Genomic DNA, 24,175 nt, shown 5'->3' with positions numbered 1-24,175 from the left:
AGTGTGATCTTAATAGTCAACATCATTTAAATCATTACATATATATTTTACTCTAGAATCATAAACATTTTTTTCTAATTACACAAATCTATAAAAGTTTTCCTTTTACTTGGCAGTATGTGATTTATTAGCTTCTTTTTACTAATATAATTTGATCCATAAAACCTTTTGAAATTATCCTAAATGTCCAATATTGAATGTTTATATGTACATGCTTTTTTTTTGTAATTTTTATCCAAATACAAATAACTTTTTTTATATCCATTTTAAAATCAATATCAGTATAATTATGAAGTGAAGTTAATTTAACTTAATGTTAACATAATTCATGCGTACGAGGTTTGATAAGAAAATATGCAGAATTTTAGTTTTCTCAAAAAATCTTTATTTATTCATCAATATTGATTGCATCACCTCCAAAGTACTTCTTTTCAGATAAAATGTATTTGTACCATGCTTTTCGGTGATTGTCCATAATCATTTTCTTCACTTTTTCGATGTCATCAGTTGATATGCTGGGTCATCCAGGCCGCTCATCATCTTCAACGTCTTCACGGCCTTCTTGGAAATCTTTGTACCACTTGTAAATGCTTGTTTTCATAGAAGAGTTACCAAAAACAACATTCAACATTTCCAATGCAGTGTTGCACTTTATTCCATTCTTAAAGCAAAATTTAATGCATATTCGTCGCATTTTTCCACAAGTTAAAAATCACTGATTGTACCAAAACACGTGCAACCTTCTCACAGCCAACAACAAACTAAGCATCCAATATGGCTTCCAATGTAAACATATGTTAGGGTCATACTTACCATCACAAAAAAATTTGTGACAGTTTGACTTATACAGGCTGAGAAATTTAAAAACTCCCCGTATTTTTTTTTTTTATCAAACCTCGTATATTTTACATTTTATTAAACTCCTGAGTTTTTAAATAAATTATACAAATTACCAGACCTTTGGGTCATTACTTGTAATACTTGTCAATTTTATATACATACAAAACTAATAATGCAGTAAATTATTTTGAATTATTTGATTAAGGTCTTTTGATCAAAGTTTCTGTGGGTATTTCCTAGTAGCGTTTGTTATATGCCTATACTATTTTTAAAGATAAAATACAATTTTTTTGTTTGGTTCCCAACCAGTAGCAAGTAGTGGTGTTTGTAATTAATTTAGTTTAATGATGTTTATGTTCATAGTATTTTGTTTTACAAATTTTTAATCTGTATCATTTTGTGTGTGTGTATGTTTGTGTTTTTTTTTAGTGGAGAGCCAGTCGTAGACAGCACTAGTAATTGCTTAAATGATAAAGAGTTAGGGCAAGATGATGCACCATCCACACAGACAGGAGGAACTGAAGATTTATTCAATTCAAGTATGCATCTTGTCTCTTCCAATTTGTTAAGTCTCAGACATTTCCAGTTGACAATGGGCACCACAGGATCTTAATCGATCATTTAAATATGGGTGATAAACTGTATATAAAAAATTTATTTAATATTATTTTTATCAACTTTTTTTTTCAAGCATCTATTTCTAAGCTAAAAAAAGAAAAAAAAGGAAAAAGTACTTGGACATAAGTTGACATTTAATTCAATTCGGCTTAGGAATACTTCTAATAATCAATAAATCTAATACAGCTTTTCAGATTTGAATGAGAAATATTTATATTGAATTTTAGCATAAAAGTAAAATTATTATTTTAATTGTCTATTTTCCCAAATTATATAAAAAAATTATTGATAATTTATATTTCTATAATTCTAACTCTTTTCCTTGTATATACTGCATAAAGTAATGAAATAAAAATGCAGATTAGTTGCTTGTACTATAACAAAATATAATAAGTAGATAAAATATTTGTGTTAAGGGAATAACTAGAATTTACTTTGAAAGTTATTTTCAAATATAAGTTTTTTCTGTGAAAAATGGAAATATTCTTAATTCATAATAAAAGCATTATATATACATACAACAATAAGAAATTAATTCTTTTTAATACAGCATTTCATTTATTCTAATTAAGTTACCGTTCTTGTTAGATAACTATGATAATGTAGTTCCTTCTTTTTTTTTCATTTCAAAAAACTAAACATTGATTTACATAATTATAAGTTGATATATAAAATTTATAAATCCAGTTTTAATTTTATTGTAAATTGTATATAATTAGTTTAATTTCTTAAATTAAAAACCATTGGCATAAAAAAAAATGTTAGATTTTGTTTTTTATTTTATTATTAATTTTGTTTTATGTATCATATTAATTGTTAATTTGTAAAGATTTTTCGTTTTATTTTTATGTCTTTATATTGTCAATAAACAACAGTAATTTATAATTTTATTTTAATATGAGAAGCATAATGAAATTTTTGTATTCATTTAAATAAATCCTTTTAAATGTAATATATTATTAAGGTATTTATAATTTATTCTCTATGTTATTTTGTATTGTGCTTATTTTATAATAATATGTTGTAGTTTTTAAACTAGTTATAATATTGTTTGGTTTTAAAGTATTTCTATTGTTCATTATTGTTTTTATTACTTTAGGTTTCTTTTTGTATTTATGTATTTATTCGCATAATTTTCATACTTCATACTCCGTTTATTTATCAAGTATTTATATGTAACTAACTAATGTATAATATCATTAGTACTTTCTTTTTACATTGAATGCCCTATGATCATACCGTGTAATGAATTTTGCTTCCAACTACCCATCCATTATATAAATGTAAGTGGAACTGCAAATGTTAATTTTTATGTGCATATTTAATATCTAAATTTTTTTTTATAAAGAAAACAGGAAATAACTAACATTTTGCTTGAATGTATTGGAATGAATCAAAGTATATTCTGTTGAGTAAGATTTGTTTCTTTACTATCAGCCATTCCTAATTGTGTAACATCAAAGGACTATATTTATATTATGCTATATTTACTATAGCGTAGATCCTCCTTATTCAGTAATAATTTTTTTTTAACTTGCCTTGTCAATTTTTTAAAATATACTCTTGTCCTTTTCTAAGCATTAAAAAATGGGATTTAAATGGTTGATGCCTTAGCCCTTAATAATATTAAACTAACAGCCAGCCTGTAATAAATAGCTTACTCGCTTTTATATCAGATGGTCTCAAGTTCAGTTCCCAGCAAGGATGTGGTCTTTTTCATCTGATTCATCATCCTCATTAAAATATGTGTAGCATGTTTGAAGTTGTAATAGTAAATTTAAAAAAATAAAAAAGTAAAAAACAGTTAATTATATCACTCTGTGATAAGTATAGAATGTTCTTATATGTATTGTGTCATTCCAGTTATTCATTACTTTCTTGTTTGTAAAAAATACTCTTGACATTTTTTAAGGTTTAATGGAATCTTAGCTCACTCCTTTCGGGGTTTTTTTTACTGCCTCATAATATCAAATACCAACTTATTTTGGAGAATATTGAGAAATAACTTAATAGAACATTTTTTCTTTACTCGCATATAAAAAAAAGGTTAACTCTGCACGTTTATTCCACTGTTATAACATCACTTACATGGCCAAGTTTAATTTTTATACTTTATAATCTTTATTTAGTTATTATAGGTCTTCTTAGTTTGACTCAATTTTTCTCATAGTTGTATTTATTTATATTGTCCTAAACCAATTTCAGAAATTCTGTGAACATCAAATTAGCAGGTAAAGTTTAATTGCCAATTTATAAAAACACATAACTAATGAACAGCAAAGAATAAAAATTAAATTTTATTAAAAAACACATATTAATATTCATATTAAACTTTTGGTTTAATATATATATATATATATATATATATATATATATATATATTTTCCTTTCCTTTAAGAGAAGAGGTTTGGTTTTAATTACTCTTGAGATAGGCATTTTGTAGTCACCATATAGGAAAAAAGTTTCCTCAGACAGGTCATAGAAAGAGCTCCTTCCCCCCTCAAAAAAAAGAAAATATAAATACCAAAGTTGTAGTTTCACTTATCCTTAACCAAAAATTCAGTTTGTGCCTAACCAATCAAAGGTAAGGGAAAGAAGAGGATGTTAGTAATTGAAATTTTTACACAAGGAACACAAAATTAGACAAACCCACCAAAATGGGTGCTACAAAGGTCCTTGAGGTTGTGGATACCATCCTACCCACAATTTTTAAGGAGATTGGGATATCAGTACCTAGAATGAGGGAAGTGAATTTTTTCTCTGTGATTTTGCTTTGATCAGTTCAAATATATGCTGCACCAAATTATTGTTTTTATTTTCTTCAAATACTGTAGTCATCCTAGAATAGGCTCTGGCTACCCTTTCAAAAATTCATGACCATCCTCAAAATTGTATATACACATGTGTGTATATATGTATATATATATATATATATATATATATATATATATATATAAGGAAGTATCCAACTGAACCTCACATTACTTTGCTTTAAAATTATAAAAATCAGAAGATTCTATGCATAAAGTAGTAAACTACAGTAATGGTTAACTCTTAACAAATTTTATGATATAATTAGTATTATTTTTAGCAGTGCTAAGATATTTTAAAAAAGAGTATATAAATTCTGTCAGATATACCTTTAAAATAATTAAAAATTATGCGAGTAAATGTAATATTTTTAGTTTAATTTGAAGTTGATATCTTTTAGATTTTTTATAATTCTTTTTTTTATTTTACCCCAGATGAAAATGTCCGTAGAAGCATATTTGGTACATTTATTGAAAGCATAGGTATTACTTGTTTTGTGAATAATCATATAATTTTTAATATATGATGTATATATGTAATATAATATAAAAAATATTTATATATTATTTTTCATTTAGCTTTTTATTATTTATTGTATTCTAGGACAATTTAATGAAATATATATCAAATAATACAACTATGTTACTTTTAATTTTGTATGATTTTCAAAATTCAGATTTGTTTTAAAAGTAGAAATTTATTTAATGAAAGAGTAATGTCGTTTTTTTTTAGATTCTGTCACTGTAAGTCTTGGTGTATAGAGAGTAAGTTCTCTTTGTTTTATAAACTTAATGGATGACAGGTCTTACTTTTACTGAAATAAGTTAATTACTAGAGAGAATGATGTAACAGGAATGGATTATTGCTATTGTTTCTTCTTTTGTGGTCTATGATCTTACCACTTTTATTCTCTGTTTCACCATTATTCTTTTGTATTCTGGTACATTTCCCACATTTAAAGACATGATTATATTCTTCGTTATTCTTTTTATATCATCTAACTTTTTGTTTTATCTGTTTAGAAAAATAATTTTGTAACTATCATACAATTTTAAAGCCTGTAGTTAAAATACTCAAGTTTTGTAAGAACCGCAGGATAATTCTGAAAGGATTATGTTTCATAAAGGATATTTATATGATATATATAATAATGTATAGCTTAAAATAAAACTGTCCTATGTAGATGATACTTAATAAAAATAAAATAAATAAAAATTCAGTAAAATTATTTTATAAATAACTGGTGAATAAAAAACTAAAAAAAATAACTTTCTGAAAATATCCTCGATACTTTAACCATTTCCCTCAAATCAAATACTGTAATATATATATATATATATTTATTGGGTTAAACTGATTTTAAGTCTTTTATAACTGTTCTTGCTCCAGGACAAATGTTAGAATTTAAAAAACCCATGATTTTGCTACAGATAACTACTTTACCATTATACTAGGGCACATAACATCAGCTGTAGTGTATTCATTGGTGCGATTGAAGGTTTTATACTGGTAATTTTCAAAATAGTCAGACTCACATCAGGGTATAATGGATAACACCCTACTCCCTGGTTCAATTTTTCTTTTATACAGTTTGTTTACATTTAGAATAAATATTTCATTTCACCAGTGGTGGAGAATTTTTGTAAGAAAATGTTTTGTATAATATAAATCCAAGTACAAAGTTTAAATTAATAAATAGGGTGGCAGTTAACAGAATGAAAAATCAGTCTAGTCATTTAAAATGTATTATATATTTCATCTTTATTATCATTCATCCATCTCACATACCTTGTTAAAACACGCTTGAAAGCATTACTGAAGACATGAAAATTAAAAATTATATTATTCAAAGTATGTAAACACTGTAATCTTCATCCGAACATGTGTTATTAGTCTGTCACTGACTGTTTCATACTTTCTTACATTGTAATTGATATTTCTGGTTGTTTTCCTTTTATCCATATTAATGAATGAAGCTTTTCTTAATTTGAGTTGTAGATAATTTTTTTCTGTACTTAATTTACATCTAATCCAGACACTTCTATTAAAAACGGTTAATTCATTAAAAGTTTCAGTAGCAAGACTTTGTACTGTACATTCCTGCCTCCAACGATCATGAAATGACTGATTTTAAGTTGCCATTAATTCTTTTCCTGCTCCATGGGTGTTATGTAGAATCTTAATTTTTACAAAAAGTGGTGCATACTCAGATATCTGACTTGGAAGACTGGATGATTTCCCTTACTACTTGTTTGAACAGAAGTCAGAAGTTGCTGATTGTGATCTGAGGATTATTTTACTTCCTTAATACCTGCTACATCCAGCTAGCATTCCAAAGATTTGCAAAAACAGAAATGCTTGACAAGAGACTGTTGTTATTATTATCTCTACACAGGAATTCTCTACTTTCAAAAGAGATTTTATTATAAATATTTTCAACAGAAAAATATATTGTTATAAAATTTTTAATTTATCCTTAGATGATGTAGTGTAAAACTGGCCTGGCTCCTGTAAGTCATATTTACTTTTAAATAAATATAATATATGTTTAATAACTAAAATATAAAAAAGTGCAAAAATATCACTTTTGAATTATTTTAATTAGTATTTCTTACAAAACAAAATTTTACCCAAGGTTATGATGGATAAGTCTTTTGTGTGACTAGAACAATTTGCAACTCCATATTGTTTGAGCAACTGGTTGTTGTTTTGTTAGTTCCTTTTCATCTCTTTCCACACATATATCAAAATATTGTTGTGGAGGTTTCCATTTACTCATAAAATCCTTGGGAATTGCTTTTCAAACTTTGTTGTCATTTTCAGGTTTCAAGCAGGTTTATGTAAGAACAGCCTAAATAATCATTATGGTCATTTGATGTGGATTTATTTCAAAAAGATTTTTTAAATCACAGGATAAGAGTACAAAAACATTGATCATTAACATGTTAACCAGGTATGTTGCTGTTTGGCACAGCGATTAATAAAGGATATTTACTACGTTAAGTAGCTTCAAAGAGGTACCATCTTCAACTCCCCCTCCCCTCTAACAAAAAACTTGTAAATAGTTTCTCATTGTATTTATTGTGTTCTTCAGAACATTTTTTATAATTCTCCTACACATTCTTCATCCTTACTAACTTGCAAAGTCACATTTATGTAGCTTAATTCAGTCCTATTGCTAAGTACATATAAACACTGACACAGTCACCCACATTTAAATAATATTAGGTTCCATTTTGTTTTTTTGTGACTAAATAGAAGTACAAATTATTTTATTTATTTATTTTGTTGTCAATATTAAATTACATAATCATAACAATTATTCATCAGGTTATTGTATGTTTAAAATAGAATCTGTTAATTTTGTTAAATGCTACATATTTTTATGTTAACTTTTTTTATTAATACTTATTACTTCACATTTTTTTATTATTTATTAATAAACAGTACAAAAAAAATTATAAATTATTAAAACATAGTGCCTTTAATTATGTCTGATGAGATATTTATATAGTCTAAATAATAATTTATTTTTTTTTTTTAGAATCTCATAAGAAAACTTATAATTATTATTATTATTATTATGTTAAGACATTTTGTAACAGTGAGTTGCTAAGATAGTTTTATTTTTTAATTATGCATAAATATTTTTAATTTCATCCGGGTTTGTTGACTACAATTTTCTTTGATAATTTACATATGGCATAATAATTATAAATTTAGTGAGGTTAATTGTATTTTTTTCTAAGCTTATAATATTAGTTGCATTCAAAGCAAATAAAGTTTTGTTTGGTATGTTATTAACTTTATTAAAATAATTCAGTAGTTATCTGTTTTATTAGTTAAGATTTTCTTTCCCTTTTTTATTGTGAAAATTCATATTGTTTCTTATGTTTTGAATGTCCCAAAAAAAAAATTGTTGAATATTTAACTTTAATCCTAATCCTAATTTTAATCCAGAAGTCTGAAATTATTTTAATATGGATCAATGTGGTTTAAAAAATATTTAATATTTTGATTGTATCACACATTTCTATTTAAATGTTTAACATGAAAAAGTTCTGTCTGTTGTACTTTGTTTTCTTTCAGTTTTTTAGTATGACCAGCATCTTTCTGTTTGTATCATTTCAAATAATGATTTTTTTTAAATCTTCACATTCTATTATTCCAAAGTAAGTTTACCTATTTCTATAATTAAAAAATATATATAATCATTTCTGAATGGATAAAAGCTTTAAGATTCTGCTTGATACAATTAAAGATTTCTGACATGCAAAGAGAGAAAAATTAATATTAAAAAAAAACTGTTCATTCTCTAATAATTTTGTCGAACTAACTTATTGCTTGATTTCCCTCATTCTATAGTTGAACTTGCTCTAATGAAAAAAAACCCAGTCCCAAAGAAGTTTTGGGACACGAAAAATTTTGGAACTGCCTAATAAATAAATAGGATTTGATTTTTTCTCATCTGTTATTCTAAGCAAAACAGAAAAAATGAAATAACTTTCGTCTTAAGTATGCTTTTTTTAATAATCATCCCGGTTAGTAAGAAGTTTATTAAGATTAACGATTATTTTTTTGGCATCAGCAAAATTTATATAATGGAATGTTAAAGCATAAAGTTACTTATACTATTTATTAATCAGTTGACCTCTACTTATTTATAAAAATATACAATGATAGGATAGATAGGAAAAACGTGCTGAATAACAGACTGTTTTATTGTTGGTTAGTACGGTACAGGAATCCCTGTAATATTTATATGAAAATTATTTGTAAAATAAAACAAAAAATTATGCAGAATGAAAGTTATTTATACACTATTTATTAATCAGTTGACCTCTACTTATTTATAAAAATGTATAATGATAGGATGGATAATAAAAACATGCTGAATAACAGACTGTTTTATTGTTGGTTAGTAGGATACAGGAGCCTGTAATATTTGTATAAAAATTATTTGTAAAATAAAACATGAAAAATTATACAAAATGTTTTTTTATTGTAATTAACTAAACGTTAATATAGTAGATAAACTTATTAATTTTCTGTATGTGATAAAAAATTTGTACCAGCCTTATTAAGTTCCAGTTAAAATCATTTGTGTTTAGTTTGTAATAAAGATAAAATTTTATTTAAACATATAATATTTTAGTAGTAATATGGTGTCATATTGTGTTAATTATTAATAACAGTGACCAAAATTCAGAAATTAAGTTAATACCTTAGCGCTATTATAAATCATAATTTTTTTTTTGTTTAGGTTATTGTAGTATTGATTTTTTATTTTTTAAAGATGTTAATATAATTAAGTGTTTTTGTCATTTACATTAAAAATAAATAAATAAAAATACGGAAAGATATCACCTTCATTATATTTAGGTATTTATTATAATTTATTTTTTTATATATATATATTTGTTAATTATTTTTATTGTGTGCAGTAATTTAAGTATCCCTTTCAGATTGTGTAACATATTTTATCAGTTTTACCAAATTTTTTTTTACTTAACATTATGTTAAGTAAACAGACATAACATGTCTGTTTATGATGTAATTTATTAAACTCTTTATCCCAATAAAAAAATGTATTTAGCTTTGTAAATCTGAACTTTTAAAAATATTAACTGGCGTACTACACCATTATAAAAATAAATTATGTATAATTAAATTAAATCTAATTTACAATATGTAATGAATTTTAAAATAAAGTGTTTATTTTAGTTAATTAATATTTCTTAGACAGGATTACTAAAAAAAGAATTAAATGACAATTCCGACAAAATTTGTCCTGTGCTTAGCAAGATACCAGCTAATATTAATTATTATTTTCATATATGGTATTTCCAGAATTTCTCCCCAAATTTGATGGCATTTGAAGTTCTTAACTTTTTCATTTGTTACACATTTACAAAATATTATCTTTTATATTTAATTTAGGAAGTAACTCTTCTGTCAGTAATTAATAACTGTTCTCTACCTGCATTTATGGAAGGATAGCCCAGTTCTATAGGCAAAAACTGTCTGACTCTAGGAGAAATTGAGATTGGTTTCATGGAACGACAATATCAGAACGAAAACTGGTCTATTATTGATAGCAGACTTTATTATTAGTTCTATGGAAGTTTCATTAATAAAATTTTCTGTGTTGAGCCATTGCTGTAACATAGAAAGGATCCTATATTGTATCATAAAAGTGAATCCTGGTTGAGGATGGACATCCTCATGTATGTCCATCAAAGCCTTTGTTTTTATATCTTTCAATCAGCTGTTTGACACCAATAACGTAGTATTTAAACACTTAAAGCTGTTGATTCAGACAACTTAACATTTTTTAATTTATCTTATAAGCTGTCTTGTTAAAGAGATTTTCTTCCCACAAAGTTGATTATTTTGATTAGGCCTCCTTCTTGACTGATCAGTGTTTGATGTGAAAGTAGTAAGGCCACATGCTGAATTGTGTGAGGTTAATCTTTTTACTACCCTTGAGTTTAATTTTAGGTCTATTTTTATGATATGGGACAACCCAGAGAGTCTTATGGTAGAAATTCTAAGACATTTAATGACTCTCTTCTTTACATTCACAATAACTATTATAATCTTGCAATTTTTATTTCTGAACTTCATGAATTTGTTTTCCTTACTCTTGATGTAACATCTGTATCATTGATTGCATTCTTGGATCAGACCTAAAGATTTTAATTAAATTTGAACTAGTAAAAATTATATTAATTCACTTATTATTCTTTAATACTTATTTAAACTGTTATTTTTATATCTGAAAGGGATATTATGTATACGACAATAGTTAAAAATTGATTTATTTAATTTCTTTTCTTTATAATATACAATGTAATTTTGATAATTCATCTTAAAAGAATAAAATAAATTTTTGAAGTTAGTGTTCAAAATTATTGTTTTAGTTTGTAATGAATTATTTCTGTATCAATAAGTCATCAGATAATTTTTTTAAGTTCAGTGAATATCATACTCTATAAATTTCTGACATCACATCTAATGTGGGACTGCAGTCTTAAAAAATTTAGCTTTACATGACAGTTTTTTTAATGCATGAGCTGTTTTTTTACCCAGATTTTCATAAGAGCTGATATTCTTTTTGGTTTTATCATAAAGCTAAATAAAAAAGATTAATCAGTTTTTTTTTGTAATTTAAGAGGAAGTAATCTTAAAAAATTTTGTTCATAATTCCCATTAATTTTTTTTTTTATATTTACATTCGCTGTAATTTTTATGAAAAGCAACACAGCAAACTGATTAAAAATATGTGATCGTATTTAGTGAATAATAAATTACAACCTAGACCTGTTCTTGGGCAGCTGTCTAATTTCTAAGAAAAAATCAGTTTTATTCAAATAAGAAACATATCAGTCAATGTAGTTTTGCTTATTAGTATTACTCATCAGAGAAGGTTAGAAAACATAAACATATAGATACACAGTAACTCTATCTAGAAAGTTTGAATTAGTGTTGCCACTACTAACAGTACATTGGAGGGAATAGTATACCATGACAAGATGTAATAGGTTGCTAGAAGCCAGTCATTGGTTCATCCCCACCTTGTGTATCAACTTCACTCTAAACTTTAATGAGTAATAATTTGCTGCTTCCATTTTTAGTACTAATGTTTCAGTCTCTGAAGGAGTAGATGGATGGATGCCCACTGCTTGCTGAAGATCTTGAAGACTTCCTCTGGATATTATTACCGTGATTCCTGCTTAAGTCCTTTTATCCCATTAAACCCTTTTCCTTGGTTTTTATTCTTTTTCTTCATCTTTTTATCTTTAATCATTCTTCTGTAGATCACACCTCCCTGTAATCCATATTGAGGATTTAAACTTGTAGAGCAGTATGTTTTAGTATGATCTGGTGGGGCAAAAGCAGCTAATTGTCTGTAATTCTGTCCCAGAACTCTTTATTTGCTGCGCAATAAGCCTAATGGCGGAAGTGATTTATCTTGAAAAGCTGGGCTTCTTATACTTCCTAAAATGCAATCTCTTATATATTTTGCTTCAGAAATATTAGTCTATGTACGTTTAAAATAAAATGGATATATACATTCAATGCACTCAAAATCAAAATAAATAACGGCACAAAACAGCTCTGATAGAGAATTATTAGCAAGACTGATTTATAAATTTGGACAGATAGTTGGAATCTTGATTGTAAACTTTCCTTCATGTAGCATTATTTCAAGTATGAACAGATTTTAGTAAATACATATTCATTTATAATACTGTACATATCACTCTGGCATTTTTCCTTTCCTACTGAGGCACACAGCAGAGAAATCATTATTATATATACCAATAAAACAGATCTGTTATGTTAGTTACTCACTATAATTTAAAAATTTGTCTCAAAGTATAACTGTTTTAGAGTTCACATATTTTAATTACAGGTGTTAAACTTTTAAATTATAATGCTATCAGTTTTCAGTTTTTCTCTTTACAATTTTAGTTATTTCAAATAATTTGTTGCATTACCTTCTGGTTCTAAATGTGTATAGCATTATTGAGATTATATTGTACCGTTCAGATCTTTATTTACTTTTTTTTTAATAAATTTTCTCAAAAATAATTGTATTAATAAAATTTATTCTCAACATTTATAATTCTGCAATTGAACGTTAATCAATAAATCAGTTATTGAATGTATTTTATTACATAATTGTATATGTATACAACATATCAATTTTTTCCCCCGTCACAATAAGCCTAATGGCAGAAGTGTTTATTCTGTATATTTTTTTCAGATGAATAAGTTTAGTAAGTTAAAATATTTTTTTATGTATTATGTTTTGAAAAACGTAAACAGTAAAAATTTTTGTTTTAATGAAATATCCCCATATTAGACTATTAATTCTGAAAAAAAATATATGAATATTAAGAGACTGGTTTTAAGTACTAAAATAAATTGATTCAAAATATTTACTATTTCTTCAGCTTCTAATCCTAAATATAATTGGCTTCAAGAACATTTTGATATTCACTATTACATTATCATCATCATTTTGTTATATAGAGTCACAGCAAATTGGTAAAATATCCCAGCCTAAGATTTATAGGTTAAATATTCAGTTCCTTTTCTTTTTAGAAGCATACACTTGAATGCAAATTGATGCGTTTTACTTTAAAAATTTAACCATTTATTTTCAAAACATTTTAATTAAATATAAATTTAAGGGATGTCTGCGCTGATTTTGATTTTTATAGAAAATAATAGTCATTATTTATTAATCTGTATTAACTCTTTAGATTTACTTTTAAGTTGAATATTATAGTACAAACCTCCTTGCAAAATTATTTTTATAATCTAAACAATAAATTGTTAAAAATGATTTTCCTTCTTGTTTGAAATTAAAATATATTTGTTTAAATTATTATCTTACGCACACTATGTTGTTATTTATTTTGTATTTTAGTTTCAAATTTTAAATATATTTATAACAAGTATTAAATAGTAATGATCTATAAATATGTATTATTTATTATTCACGTTATAAATTGTATTATTATTGTTGTTATTTTAATGAATATCAGTTTTTTAAATGTTCATGTTGGTAATAATGTGTACTACAATATTATTTAAGCATACAACTATTTTCAACATTGTGTTTTTTTTTTGTTTTTTTATAATGTATAGAGATATATTGATCAACTTTTTTAATTTAGTTTATTGGAAAATACAGTGCACCCTTGATTATCTGAAACTGTTAGTGTCGAATTATTAATATCTGAATACATTGTATATTTATTCTTTGTAGGATTTCACTGCTTGTCAGGCTTGACCCATTTATACAATAGCAGTTATCTATATATAGGGAATTAAATTCAGTGTGTAGAAAACTATATTTAAATAAGCTGATCAGATCCAAATTTTATCTTGTATGTGTTGGTTATTAGCATATTACACTGTTTACAACGAAAAACAGTGCCTGTCTTCAAAACCGTATATCTAATTAGTGCAGTCATAAAAACTCAATAAATGACATGTTTTTAATTTTTTTTCTTTTCTGTTCATGTATTATTATGCTTTTAAAAATTATTTGGAAATGTTTCAGCAGTTAATAAAAGATAAAGTACCCTCATTTTTGTCCATTTTTTGTCAGTTTGGTTTTCTTGAAGACCATGTGATGTGTGTAATTTCAATAATAAAAAGTTAAACTACAGAAGAGATATTCTCTCATATAATGTACAAGTAAGTTAGAAAAGTTTCAACCTTCTTATACAATTCAGAAGTTACAAAAAATAGAATTGCTTTTCTATTATCAAGACAGTTGACAAAATAGTATGGACACTGTCATCTGGTATTAAACAGGAAGTAAAGAAAATGTGAAGGTCTTACCGTTATCGTGTGCAAAATATTGGAATGTGATTCAAATTTTTGTTGAATTTATAAGAGCTATTAGTGTATAGAATCTTCAAAAGAGCTGATATTTGATCCAGATGAATTACTTCTTGTACATGAAGCAAATGATTAATAATTCCTTTTAGTCGTTCAAATATTGCAATAATTTAACTTAGTTATATTTAATTGCAGGCATTTACTTGCAATAGCATTATAATTTTATAATTCTTCTCTCTATTTTCCATTGTTCGCTGGACTTGATCAACATCTATTTGTATGAATATATTCCTCCGTTATAGTGTCTTGTTAGTTCTTCATGGATTTTCCTCAAGGTCTACTGTTTCCTCTTCAGATGTGTGAACCATATCAGTTAGTATTCTATCCACATCCACACATTCCCTTATCCTTTCATTTTTAATTTGGTAACTTCTTTTTCTCCTTCAGCACCAGCTATTGTTGCATATATGAGGATTGGCAGACAATAAGCTCTATAAAGTGCTTCTTGGCTCTTTACTTGCACTTCCTTATCCCACACTAGGATTTTTACATTATATTAAAACCTTAATGCATTCTTTTCGTTCCTTTTTGAACTTCTTCCAAAGTAAAAATTTTATCTATACACAACAACCTCGTTACTCATTACTTAAACCACTTCCACTATATTTTTAAAGGTAGAATAACACTTTATCCACTGCTGACATAAACAGTATGAGAGATAATCCACTTCCTTATCACAATCCTGGCTCATCAGGATTTTTATCCTGATATGATCTTGATGTCCTATCAATTATATTGCTCACAATTTCACAAAAACACATTCAACAAAGTTTTTTTTAATACAAGTTAATCAAAAATAAAAATTGACGGATTTTAATAACATTTATCATTTTAATATATATCAGTTTGAATTTTATTGTAATCGGTTAATATGTTTTCTATTTACAACTGAGTGCAACTTAAAAACCTTTTTCTTCAGTAATGAAAGGCTTCATATTTACTAAACTTTCTTCCAGATTTTTATTTATTCCTTTATTAGCATAGGAACCACAGTGTTTGAACCATCTCCCCATTCACCTTGAGAAAAGAAATTATGTTTGGTAAACAGTTGTAACTCTTGACATGCTAAAAAAAATATTTATTTAGATAGTATACAAAGGCCGATAGAAACATTCATAACTGGTCTCTTATCAAAATAATTTCTTAAAAAACCAGATATGTATAAAATTAATATGTACTAAATATACATAGATGATAGTATGTTGTGTCTGTAATGTTCATAAATTAAAATTCTTCAAAAAAGATCATTATTTAAAAATATAAATTAATTAGATATTTACAAATAGCATGCAATCATATACACGAGTATACTTCTTAAAGAGTAATTTTTTGTGTTAAAAATTTAAGTAGAAACTCCCCTTAGAGAGTAAATTTGTATTCCTTTTTCCAAATTTATTAACTGTACCATGTATAATATAAAGTTACAAAGTTTAATTAATCTGTAACAACTATCTTACAAACAGATTATGCAATAAGCATAAAAGTATTTCATAGATTGTGTAATATTATCCAATGTTTTGTAAAAAGATTTTGAGATTCAAAATGTAGGAATTTTAAAAATAACACTAATAATGTATTGCTGTTATTATTTATGAATCAAAATAATGAATATTATCAGTTTTTTTTATAAAATCTGAAAAGTTATTATTAATAAGGAACTAAAAAATGTAATTCTTACTGCTATAAACTGTAAGAATAAAAATTATAAAATATGTATCATATCATATCATTTACTTTATTTATATTTGTACTGTTTACAGGATTGTAAACAGTACAATTATATGTACTGTTAGTAAGACTATATGGAATTTTTTTTTTTTCATTATGAGATTCACTATCGTGATCACTATACTGTAATTTCATATAATCAAGAAAGTAAATATAAACAAAGCTTAAAAGTAGATTAGTGCTTATAAATCTTGCCTAACAGTATTTAGATTATCTTAGGATAACATAACTAGACTTTGCTGTTAACATCTATATTTATTTTCTTTTTCTTCATTACCATAATTAAAAAATCAAAATATGTAAAGTAATTAATTTGTTTTTTAACTAAATATTTTTTATCTTAATTTAAAAAGTTGCTTATAATAAATCATTAAAGACAACATTTTAGAAAAATTCAATTCAAAATGTTTAGTTCGACTAATTTAATGTTTTAATGATAGCTGGAGTTTCAGAGCCATCAAATTGCAAATATACTTCTTCTTTTACAGGTCAGTTCACAATTCAAATTTTATTTTTTTCATGCATTACCTTACAGAATCTAAGTAAGGACTGTTCACTTCATAATTGTATTCACAATTTGTTTTTTTATTTTATATTTTATAGCTAGTCTAAATAACAGTATTTATTTATTTAGCCATTGAATGTGGCGTTAACTAAAATGCAGTATATTAATTATAATAAATTGAGATAATCCAGGGTTAGCTGTTATTATACTATTATACATGGAAAAGAGATAGAAAAATAAGTTGTAATGTAATGTATATTAACAATAATAATATTAATTAATATTATGCTACCATTAATTAATTAATTATATATTTGTTAATTGTAATTTTGTCCATTTTTATAATACAGTGCTCATTTTTATTTTTATTATGCATAATATTAAGTGTTATTTTGTTTATAAGTTTAACAGCTCTAAATTTATTTTTAATTTAATATGTATGTATATATATATATATTCATACAGGCACGCCTGTACATGTGCGTGCAAATTTTTTTAGTGGCAGTTTTTTTGCATATAAAATTAGCATATTTGTTTTTAAAATTTGCTCATATTCATATTATATCTGTACAGATATTAACAAAGCTTTGTAATTATGAACAGTCTGATTGACCAAGGCCGTAACAGGTTTACTTTCAATCAAACAGTATGGTCACTATAAAGTCTCAAGACTACATATTTTGAGAATTTTTGGGATAATTAATACGGAAACATAATTGTTATATAGTGCAATGAATACTTTCTATCAATTCATTAAAACCTGCACATGAGATTTGGATTACATAAATCACAACTTAATGTGATACCATTGCCATTTCTTGCTAATGCTATGAAATGTAGTTGTTACGATAATAGTTTATTCTTTTCAATCCTGATGTTAGTAGAGGTTTACATACTATTTTCTTTGCAATAATATTTATAGAAAAGAAAAAATACATTCTTTCAATTATTTTCAGAACATTTGCTTTCTTAGACTTATGGTTAGGATTTGAATCATATTTTTGTATGAGTAATCATATGAAATATCAATGTACTAATATAATAAATCCTATCATGATCATAAAAGTAATATTATATTTATGGATATTGTTAAGTGGTGTATAAAAACTGGAATGTGTTTTTTTTTTTTAATATATATATTGATTAGAATATGATGACAAATTTTTATTAACTGACAATGTTAGATCACGTGTTAAATCAATGATCAATGTTAAATCAGTACTTTTAAGCAAAATCCATATTTGCACAAGATTTCATTTTTCCCTTTATTTATTTACTGAAATATTCAATAGATATGATCTACTTTTTCTCCCCATTATATTGGTATCTTTTTCTAACAATTTGAGGACACTGTATTTTATTTATTTATTTATTTTCTATATTTTTATAAGCTGTCTAGTAGTGATGTTTGTATTTCAGTTTGTTCTTTTATATATTGTATGACATTTATAATAATCCCAGTAAATTGTAATAATTTAATCAGTTTATTTTAAGTTTGCAACGCTTACACCTTTAATTATAATCCTAAAATAAGTTTTACTTATTATGACACTGTGAACAGTGTCATAATTTGAGTAAATCTGAAGTTATTTTACATTTGTTAATGTAGATTTTAAATGACTTTAATTGCTCTTGTTATTGATTACCTCAAACAAATCTTACCAATTTGTATTTTTAAATTATTTCAATGTTTGTGTACTTAGAAAAACCATCATTACTATATGTACTAACAAAAAAAGGGATGTACTGAAACAGCTGTTTTAAAAATTATAATTCTATCTTTTACTTTACGTGGAAGTTTTTTTTTACTCCCTTTTTTACTTATGATAGGGTCTTTTAAAATAATTTTCAGTTATCTTGTTTGATGCGAATACTGCCATAATTGTTTCTATTATGATTGTGAACATCTTTGTTCCTTTTTAGAATATGATTTTGCATAACATATATAGAAACACTTTCATATTTGAAGTTATACTATTACATATAATAGGTAGATCATGTTTACTGGAATCAAGTTCGAAATTTTGTATTGATTTCATAAAATAATCAATAATTATTTTCATGTACATTTTTTTTATATTGTATTATAATTAATTATAGTATAGTTTATATTTTTTATTTAAATTATTTAAGAGCACTGTATTCATATGAAAAAAATATATTGTAATTAATATTAATAATATATTATTATTAATATATTACTTTTATAACATAATTAATAAGTTATTAATAACATAATATGTTTGTTTCTGTTATTTTTCTGAAAATAAGTTTATGTTAAAAATGTACCAACTTACACTGCATAAAACTCAGACCAATTTGTATCTAAATGCCTAGGGACTGGAAAAGATGCAAAAACTTGTAAAAATGTACATTCTGGAGTACTCTATATTGTACTCTTTAAAAATAAAGTATATTTTCCAAATAGGATATCGTTATTTTTCTTGGATTTTTTTAACCTTATTCTCCTGTAATCTATTGATATTCAATAAATAATTTGTAATTTTTAATGATATGAAATGGATTAGATTAGATTTTATATGGAACAGGAGGCCTTATTTTATCCAAAGGGCATCTCATTTTGTTTTGTGAGCAATCCCCCAGCGAAAAAATCTTCCACAGGTATATCGATTAATAACCTGCTAAGCTCCAGTTAAGAAGTGAATTGCCAGCATGATAGCACAGATGAACCGGGTGGCAACTAATCCAACTTCTTTGGCACTCACCTTAAGAAAGAGAAGACAGGGGCATGTGGGATCAATCCATACATGGACTGCCTTTGCTTTACCATCTTGGCCGAAATCAATGACACAGCAAGTAAATTAAATTGTTGTTGCAGCAGTTCTGAAACTTATACTTGTATTTTTTATGGACGCTCTACATAACTCAAAATTTAAAGTCCTTAAGAGACTGGGATATTTATTTGAAGTTGCTTATTAATTTTATCTTCAAATTTTAGAAAGATTAAAATAAATGAATGAATGACATGTTTTTCTCATTTTTATTGAAATAAATCCTTACAAATTTAAGACATAATAATTATACTGAAAATTGAATAATGATATATAATTTTCTCATTTTAATTAATTAATGACACATTAAACATGTATTTCATTTGCAGAAGGATTGGCTGGCTTGCATGTGCTTACTTCAATTACTATTCTTAGTGTCATATCTCTCAACCAAAACTCAGAAAATGAGCTCTGATTCTACATTTCTCAGTTTGTGTACTTTTTAAGATAAGTAGAGAAGATTTTTCCTGATAAGTACGTCATAGTGAAAGGAATCTATTCTCAAGGATCTTAATCAATAGTTCTGGAACATCTCTTGTGAGTTCAGAAAATTCGAAGACTTATCTCTGAACTGCAGTTTCAGAGTACTACTCTGAAACAGATTAAATGTACTCTTATTAATACACTTTCCCTCCTTTATTCCTGTAAGCCTTGTAGTTTATACTCGGTAATTGATATTGTGTAGATCTGTCGCCTACTTATTTTGTGTATCAGAAACAGAATTATGCTACAAATAGTTCAATTGTTTTAGTAATGTGATCTCTTTGGACATTTTGATGGTGGGATCAAGAAGTATCTGAAATTTGATTTTGATAAGTGCAACTTCTTTATAATATCTATGAAAATAAAATTTACAAAAAATTCCTCTATTTTTATTTAGAGCAATTTACTTCTAGCAAAAGCAAGCTGTTGTCAAGGACAAGACCAGTCAGGCAACAAAGTAATTAAAACATATTTACCTTGAAATATTGATAACATAATTTATAGAATTATCTCAACACCAATATAGTTGTCTAAATAGACATCCCTTTTTTAATGAATCTAAAATGTTAAAAGTCTGTAAGGGTTACAATTTTTGTCATTACATTTATTAATAAAAAAATTAACATTTAAATTAAATGAAAGGCACTGTAACTGATATTATTAGTTAATACATTAAAAATAGTAATTGGCTAGAAAATCAAAATGAATCTGAAAAGAATAGAAAATAACTCAAAAGAATGAAAATTATATTTTTATGCACTCATAAAAATTCCAAAAAAGAAACCTAGTCCTTTGAGTTATTAGTTTTCATAATAGCAATTAAGGATAAAGTTATCTAAATCTTATGAAAGTTTTTATTTCTTAATTTTAAGAAAATTCTATCGACCATGATTAAAAATTAAATAATTAGATTTTTTCTACTATATATTTGTAAATTATTTACTCTCAACTATGTTGATTATTTATCTCAACAGAAGGGGTATATTGAGTTACTACTTTACTATCTGTCCCAATCTTTCATATGGATGACATATCTAAAGAACCTAAGGGACATCAGTCTTAGTTGCTTACTCAAAAATTAATGATAATTCACTATAAAGTTGGGTTGGCCTAGTGGTAAACTTGTCATTGCAAATCAGCTGATTTCGAATTCGAGAATTCTGAGGTTCAAATCCTAGTAACGGCAGTTACTTTTATACAAATTTGAATACTAGATGATGGATACCAGTGTTCTTTGGTAGTTGGGTTACAATTAACCACACATCTTAGGAATGGTCGACCTGAGACTATAAGACTACACTTCATTTATTTTTTACATATTATCCTGTGAAGTAATACCTTATGGTGGCTTCAGAGGCTAAACAGAAAAAAGAGAATCCCTGTTGTGAAAGTATCACTTGTAGAGATAAACATCAAGTGTGTTTTGGTAGGCTTGGCATGCTGATGTACCACAGAATGTCTGGCTCAGTGAAGAAGGCAACAGGAAACCATTTCTTTAATAATCCTTGTTATCTTGAAAATGGTTTCAGGACCATTTGTTTCTCATGTCAGACCACCTCTAAGCTTTTTAGTTATGGGATTTAATGTACGTAAAAATTATTTACTCTGTTACTTTTTTATTTTAAAAAACTCAGCAGTCATTACATTATTTTTTTAAATTTATTTACTTAATGTCACATCAACCTTATTGGTCATTAGCAACACATATTGGATCACATGTATATAATTACACTTATATATAATCCTGAAAATTCAAGTTCTTCAGATAATTTAGAGTTTTCTCACAATTTGTTACTTTATTTAAGCACTTTTGTATGTTCCTGAAGTTAGCGGGTCCTATTCTTAATCAAGTTAAGATTACTTGTTTCCTGGGAATCGAGCATGCAGGAAATAAGTATAGTTTTTGTTTTTGATGGAGTTTTTGAGGTTTGATCTGTTGCCATTTTTCATTTCAGCTATTGATTACTTTCTTTTTGGATAATTTTTTGAGTTTCTTTAAGTCTCTACAAAATGTTCAATTGCACAGAGTTCACGAGATTCAGCTGCTTGTTAAACCAACTTGTCTGCTTCTTCATTCAGTTTAATGCCCTAAGTGGGATGGTATCCAGCTGAGTTTGATGTCTAGAAAGGCCCTATGTGTCATTTGCTCAAAAGTTTTGGCAGCAGACAGCATGAAAACTAATAAACTTAAATGATATTTGGAAATGCTTCATAGTGAGTACGTTAACAAACCGTGAGAATTCTTTGAATTAAAATTAAAAATGTATGAAAAGGAAACATTATTTTTAAAAAACTTTGTCTGTGAATGAAAAGATTTACTTGCCTCTTACAAAGTTTCATATAAAATAGCCAGTTGTAAAAAACCTCACACCATTGGTGAAGTGCTTATTTTGCCAGCTGCAATTGAGATTGTTGAAACTATGTTTGGAGATAATTTTGCTAAACAATTGCAGTCCATACCTCTATCAAATGATACTGTTGCTTGTTGAATTGCTGATATAGCTGAAGATGTACAGCATCAGCTTTTCGAGAAGTTGCGTGATAAATTGTTTTTAATTTAGCATGATGAGGCAACAGATAACAATAAAGATGCTCATTTCATTGCCTATGTTCGATTTTGTGATGCTATTTCAGCAGTAGAAGAACTACTTTTCTTCAAACCAACAGCACTCGCATTATTTGTTATCTTAGATCATTTTATAAACAAAGCAAACATAAGGTGGAAAAATTGCATCAGAATATGGTGCATATTTCAACGCAATATTTCCAAAGATGAGTAATTTTTTTTTGACGAGCAGCAAAGTATACAAGCACTTGTGAAACAAAAATTTCCACAGTATGTCTGGACACATTGATTGATCCACAGAGAAGCTCTGGCTTCCAAAGAAATGAGTCCTGGACTGAATGGTTGTGACCACAGTAAATTATATAAAAATAAGACCCTTAAAATCAAAAATCTTTTCTGCACTTTTTAAAGACATCAGTGTTACTATTTTATTGTGAGGCAAAATGGTTACCACATGGGAAATTTTTGCAACGTGTTTATTAATTAACAGATGAAATCACCATTTTTCTAGAAGAGGAAAACCAACCAGAAGCCAATAAGTTTCAAGATGATTTATTTGTGATGGAATTGAGCTACTTGGTTGACATATTCAAAAAATTAAATACCTTGAATCTTCAACTCCAAGGAGCAAATACACATATGTTGGATACGAGTAATAAAGTTAATGCTTTTTGTAGAAAATTGGAATTGTGGAGCAGAAATTTAAAGCAAAAAAAACCTAGAAATGTTTGCAAAAGTGGATGAATGTGTTAAAACTTACAAGGCTGAACATGTGAAAGTTGTTTTTGTAACCACTAAAAATCATTTAGCCATGCAGGCAAAGAATTTTAAAAAGTATTTCCTTGCTGACGACAACTTGGTAGCAAGTTACAAGTGGATTAGGGATTCATTTCAAAATATTCCGAAGGGCTCTAAACTGTCAAAAAAGAAATCTTCATGGCAAGTGGCAAAATCAAAAGACAGTTTAGTAATAAATCAATCTTTGAATTTTGGGCAGTGGTGGATGATGAGTCTTCTGCACTGAAAACAAGAGCATTTTGTATACTATTACTGTTTTCCAACATCCTACCTTTATGAAAACAGATTTTCTGTGGTGGCTGCTTTAAAGATAAAATATAGATCTCAACTAAATATAAAAAAAGAACTTTGAATGTCTATTTCTAATATTAAACCTTCCTTCAAAAACCTTTGCTCTGCAAGACAGACTTAAGGGAGTCACTAATAATTATTAAACTTGTTTTTAATTTAGTATTGATAAGTTAATTATTAAATACATTTTGCAGTTGTGATACAATTCTATTTATAACTGTATTATATCTGTGTAAATGTGTATATGTCACAATGTATTTTGTTTTGCTTTCCTTTCAGTAAATTAATAAATTTTTTTAATAATATTTTCTTTTGTAT

General features: G+C 26.3%; 1 protein-coding gene across 1 annotated transcript in view; it reads left to right on the top strand.

Moving 5' to 3' along the window:
• Positions 1–1,786, top strand: part of E(Pc) (Enhancer of Polycomb) — a 126,849-nt gene extending 125,063 nt beyond the window's left edge. The window contains exon 12 of the mRNA XM_075363337.1: positions 1,270–1,786. Within this exon, the coding sequence (XP_075219452.1) occupies positions 1,270–1,453 (184 nt within the window). The 3' untranslated portion in view covers positions 1,454–1,786. The remainder of the gene's footprint in view (positions 1–1,269) is intronic.
• The last annotated feature ends 22,389 nt before the right edge of the window (positions 1,787–24,175 follow it).

Source organism: Lycorma delicatula, chromosome 4 (assembly GCF_047948215.1).
Source record: "Lycorma delicatula isolate Av1 chromosome 4, ASM4794821v1, whole genome shotgun sequence".
Taxonomy (NCBI): domain Eukaryota; kingdom Metazoa; phylum Arthropoda; class Insecta; order Hemiptera; family Fulgoridae; genus Lycorma; species Lycorma delicatula.
Note: the sequence above shows the minus strand (reverse complement) of the source record. Positions and strands in the feature narration are given on the sequence as shown.